At 34.3% G+C, this 4,930-nt stretch overlaps 1 protein-coding gene across 1 annotated transcript in view; it reads left to right on the top strand.

The window, feature by feature from the left end:
* Positions 1-2,044, top strand: part of LOC109537992 (MAP kinase-activated protein kinase 2) — a 7,991-nt gene extending 5,947 nt beyond the window's left edge. The window contains exon 9 of the mRNA XM_019905012.2: positions 782-2,044. Within this exon, the coding sequence (XP_019760571.1) occupies positions 782-1,006 (225 nt within the window). The 3' untranslated portion in view covers positions 1,007-2,044. The remainder of the gene's footprint in view (positions 1-781) is intronic.
* Positions 2,045-4,930: the final 2,886 nt, after the last annotated feature.

Raw genomic sequence — 4,930 nt, 5'->3', positions numbered from 1 at the left:
CCTGGATCCGCACTTGCGGTATTGGTACTAGCGCCAGATGTGTCATCTGCAGAACACTTGTCCACTGGTTGTACAATAGATTCCACCGCCGTACCTTTATCTGCATCCTTTTCCTAATTCAAATTTATGGCTTCATTTTAAGGTTTATTTTTACATTTAATTGAAATCGAAAAAAAAATAATTGAAACAATTATTTAAATCAATAAGAAGTTTGATAATATGTGGAATGCAACTGTAAAATTAGGAAATAAGTGCTTTAAACGATAATCCAACAAAGGGAATCCCGCACATGGTAGCAATATTTGATTCAAAACCGATAAACCTGGCTTGGACATCGTTTACACGCTCAAGCCAACGATCCCAAGCCAAATTTTTCGGTTTGCGCAAACTTCAGATTCGCGTTTACACGTAACGATTTGCTTGAGCGATCGGGCTTGTGCAAGCCAGATCGTTCAGATAACTTGAGCGTATAAACGCCACTTAATAGACACGAAATGGCAAAGACGTTACATTAATGTGTGTTACAAACGATTTCTTTTATCATGGCAACAATCGCATTAAATATGTCGATTAAAAAACCGTATTGTTAACAGTGCGTAACACTGATAAGATTTTTTCAGAGCGTATAATCATTTAATTTATTTGCATAAGAATGCTTAATTGATTGTACGGTCACGACATTGGGGCTCTTATCTCAAATCGCCACTGTATCACGTGCTAAATAGCCACGCGCTAAATTGATTATTTAACAGCATTTTATGTAATCAAATTTGTATTCCAGCAATACACAGCAGTGCCACAAACTCCACTGCATACTCATAGAATGCTAAAAGAAGGAGAGGAAATGTGGTCCGAAGTACAAGAAGAAATGACTAGATCTCTTGCTACAATGCGCGTTGATTATGATCAAGTTCAAATGAAACCACTAGATAAGTCTAATAATTCATTACTAAACAAACGTCGCAAAAAAGTCGCTGGTATGTCAACAAGTCCCAAAAAAGTTTAGTCAGTTTAAAAGTACAGTTTCAAAACAGAGATATAGTGTTGACTTTCTATGCATGAATGTCAGTCAAGATCACTATGCTAGTCACTTATAATTATTTGATTTCATCACCTAATTTGTTCTAAGTTAAATTTTGTGTCAGGGTTAGTAAACGCATTTCTTAGGTACCATATAAATTTACTTTGTATAAATACTTATTCAAAGTAAGTTTATACTATAACAGTGAGTTTAATTTTAAGAGAAATTTTATTTGGCGCTTATAGAGAATGTATTTCAAAGAGATTTATACACTTCAAATCTTTATACAAATTTAAATTAAAAAAGAGACAACAACGCGTTTTGTGACAGACATTAGGGGACATTTCTAATATATCTTACATACATATTACAAATACAATCAAATTATTACGAATACTACATTTTAAGTAGTGTCTTGAATTGCATTTGTGACCTAAAAACAGTTCGTTCAGTTAAGGGATGCGAAAATATATACCTTCCGGTATATTGATATAACATTTAAATTCACTTAATTATTAATATTCTAATTAGTCAAATGTAATCACATCCCACGTGAAAATTAATAATTAACAACATATTTGTCTTACGATAATGTTTTAGGTTATGATTATTTTATTAGTCTTAAACGCAGGTCTAAACTTCGTTTTTTTATTTTTAAATGTGCAATATTTTATAACAAACAAATGTAAAGAGTTGAATCATGTGCCTTTATGAAACACCTCATAAAATATATTTCAGTTAACTTGGTACAAACGTCATACCACAGTTCCTATAAAAATAGATCGCAAAAATCATTCGATTCAGTCATCGAGGTGGTTTCCATGCTGTTCCAAATCAGAACGTTGGAAAATGAATTTTTAAGGGATGTATTTTATGATGGTAGGTTTTTGCCTGTAGTATGTATTTACACTAATATTACATTTTCATATTGAAATGTATTAGTTTTAGAAGCTGTATGTAAGACATTAAATGATAGAATATGATTCGTCATGTAAGTCTAAACCAATAAAATTATTGATTACATATTATTATTATTGATTTTCCTATCCCTTTATTAATTACGAATAATGCCCACGTTTCCAAAGTGTTCAAAATCTATTCTAAGAAGAAATATTGACTACCGAACTTTTTGTTCATTAGGCACATATAAGTGCCATGTCTGAAACTGTCAATAACCATTTGAAAGAAGCTAAGTGTTAGGTGTTAGACATGTAAACCTTATAGTCATACATATATAGGTACAGGGTGTCTCGTGATTAGACTACCATAGCTTAACAGCGAATTGCTTGATCAATTTTAAATTGAAAATCATGCACACACCTTTACAAAATTGATACCGAGCTACCAACAAAATATGGCTATGTTTTTAAATTTAAAAAATGTGCCGATATTCATTCTATATACTTATACTGTAACGGAAATGCAAGTGCGTCAGTGTGGAAAATTAACGGATGTGTCTTTCTAGTTTCAATAATGCCTAATAAGAAGGCAATTGAATTAGGTTCGTCATTTGATGGAACCAGATCATTTCCTAAATATACTGGAGAACGTACCGTGCAGCAAGAACTTGAGAAAGAAGCAGCGATTCTTAACATTACCAAAAACACACCCCCTACTAGTGTGCGAAGAATATTCATTGTCGTGTTCATGTTAGTCGAGTGAAAGTGTGAAGAGACTTATACATTGTTTGTTTGTTTGTACCCATATCACATACAATCTATTTTGAGCTTCAACTGTCTTCTATGGACTGTGAACGTTTCAAGTGTCTGCTTGCTCTAGATTCGAAGTTGGCCATTTTTGAAGAAAAAGGTGCTTTTGGGCGAAAACGTCCATTTTTATGCCAATTTCTCCAAGTGGGCAAAAATCAGGCATTAAGGCGATTTGGGTAATATTTACCGTATTTTCAGCTTCAACTGTCTTCTATGGACTGCAGACAGTTTCAAGTGTCTGCTTGCTCTAGATTGGAAGTTGAAATTTTTTGAAGCAAAAAGTGCTTTTGGGTGAAAATGTCCATTTTTATGCCAACTTTTCCAAGTTGACAAAAATCAGGCATTAAGGCCATTTGGGCAATATTTTCAGTATTTCGAGCTACAACTGTCTTCTATGGACTGCGAAAGTTTCAACTGTCTGCTTGCTCTAGATTGAAAGTTGGGATTTTTTGAAGCAAAGAGTGCTTTTGGGTGAAAACGTCCATTTTTATGTCAACTTGTCCAAGTCGACAAAATCAGGCATTAAGGCCATTTGGGCAATATTTGCAGTATTTTGAGCTTCACCTGTTTTCTATGGACTGTGAAAGTTTCAACTGTCTGCTTGCTCTAGATTGAAAGTTGGGATTTTTTGAAGCAAAGAGTGCGTTTGGGTAAAAACGTCCATTTTTATGCCAACTTGTCCAAGTCGACAAAAATCAGGCATTAAGATCATTTGGGCAATATTTGCAGTATTTTGAGCTTCAACTGTTTTCTATGGGCTGTGCAAGTTTCAAGTGTCTGCTTGCCCTAGATTGGAAGTTGGGATTTTTTGAAGCAAAGAGTGCTCAGGGATTAAGGCGATTTGGGCAAACTTGAAAGATTTTACATCGACATCGAACATGCATACAAAATTCAGTATAAATTATCTGTTTCGAAACCAGTTGGTATCAGTTATTTAAAAATAGTGATTTCTATAATACAGTTATCGTCACAGGTTATGGTCGACTAGGACAATTTAAGAATTTAATCAACGTTCCAGTTCATATGCTAAGATTTTAATTTAATAATGTCGCAAATATGTTTGACTGGTTTCACACCTTTTCAGTACGTTACAAGGGCGAAACTCCAGAAGGTCAAATAAAAAGAAATCACACGCGTACATTTAGAAACCATGATAAGCGAAAAACTGAAAAAATTGTGATAATGAGATGAAAGTGCTTATCCTTTTTCTTACCATCTACTATCACTTGTTTATTTAATTTTCAACTGCTGTAATAATATTCCGCAATCTATAATGAAGTAGTGATAATACTGTTTTCGTTTCTTGAACTAAGCAGACAAAATGAATAACAAAATAGATTACTTCGCAAAAAACACATTCAAACATTAGTAAAACGGAATATATATATCTACATTAGAAACGAGCAGCGAAACTATGCTAACTAGCGAGCATTTAAAGCTAATAAAAGAATAACGTTTTGGAACCCAGAAGTATTTAGGCACAATCATGTAACTGAACAAAATCAAAAAAAGAAACACTCAAGCAAGGAGAGCATTTATGCTAAATAAAGATAATAAGAAAAAGATATATAATACCCTTGTAAAAGCATGAAAACGTACAGCTCAGAGGAGTGACCAATCGAAAAAAGTACAGAAAAAAAACATTAAAAGCAACGGAGATGGACTTCAGGTGCAGGGCCCCGAGTAGTTCAAGAATGGAAATAGAAGGCGAATTACAAGAAATCCAAAACAGACCTTGTAACGGAACACAGCAGGACAAAGGAAACGAGGAAGGCCACGAAAAAGTCGACATAATGGAATCCAAGAAGAAATTAAAAAACGCTGCTTAGAAGTTTATTGCGATTAAAAAACGAAGTCCCTATAGAGGATAAACAATAATACACGATTTTTAAACGAAATAGAACTTTCAAGCAATCAAATATATAAGTACCTACTTATCGTTAAGGTCATCTAATGTATTTTTGAAGTCTTATATTGATATGTTGTTCATTTCGTATGCTTAACCCAGGAGGCAAAAACGTCGGTGCTAGTTTTTTATAATTCTGTTTTGTGCAGGAAGTTTTCATTCAAAAATTACTAAGTAATGGAGCTAAGTAACCCACTCCAGCCCGTGCAGGTTGAGCTACCCATCGGGCGCGTCCCCAGGTGGCGGATAGGGGGAAGGCCGGTCAGATACGTCTGACCGGTTAGCGACGGCCAT

The sequence above is a fragment of the Dendroctonus ponderosae genome, unplaced genomic scaffold, assembly GCF_020466585.1.
Source record: "Dendroctonus ponderosae isolate FM_Combo_2020 unplaced genomic scaffold, Dpon_F_20191213v2 Dpon_F_20191213_1, whole genome shotgun sequence".
In the NCBI taxonomy this organism is placed as follows: Eukaryota; Metazoa; Arthropoda; class Insecta; order Coleoptera; family Curculionidae; genus Dendroctonus; species Dendroctonus ponderosae.
The sequence above is the reverse complement of the archived record's forward strand: the minus strand, read 5'-3'. Positions and strand labels throughout refer to the sequence as shown.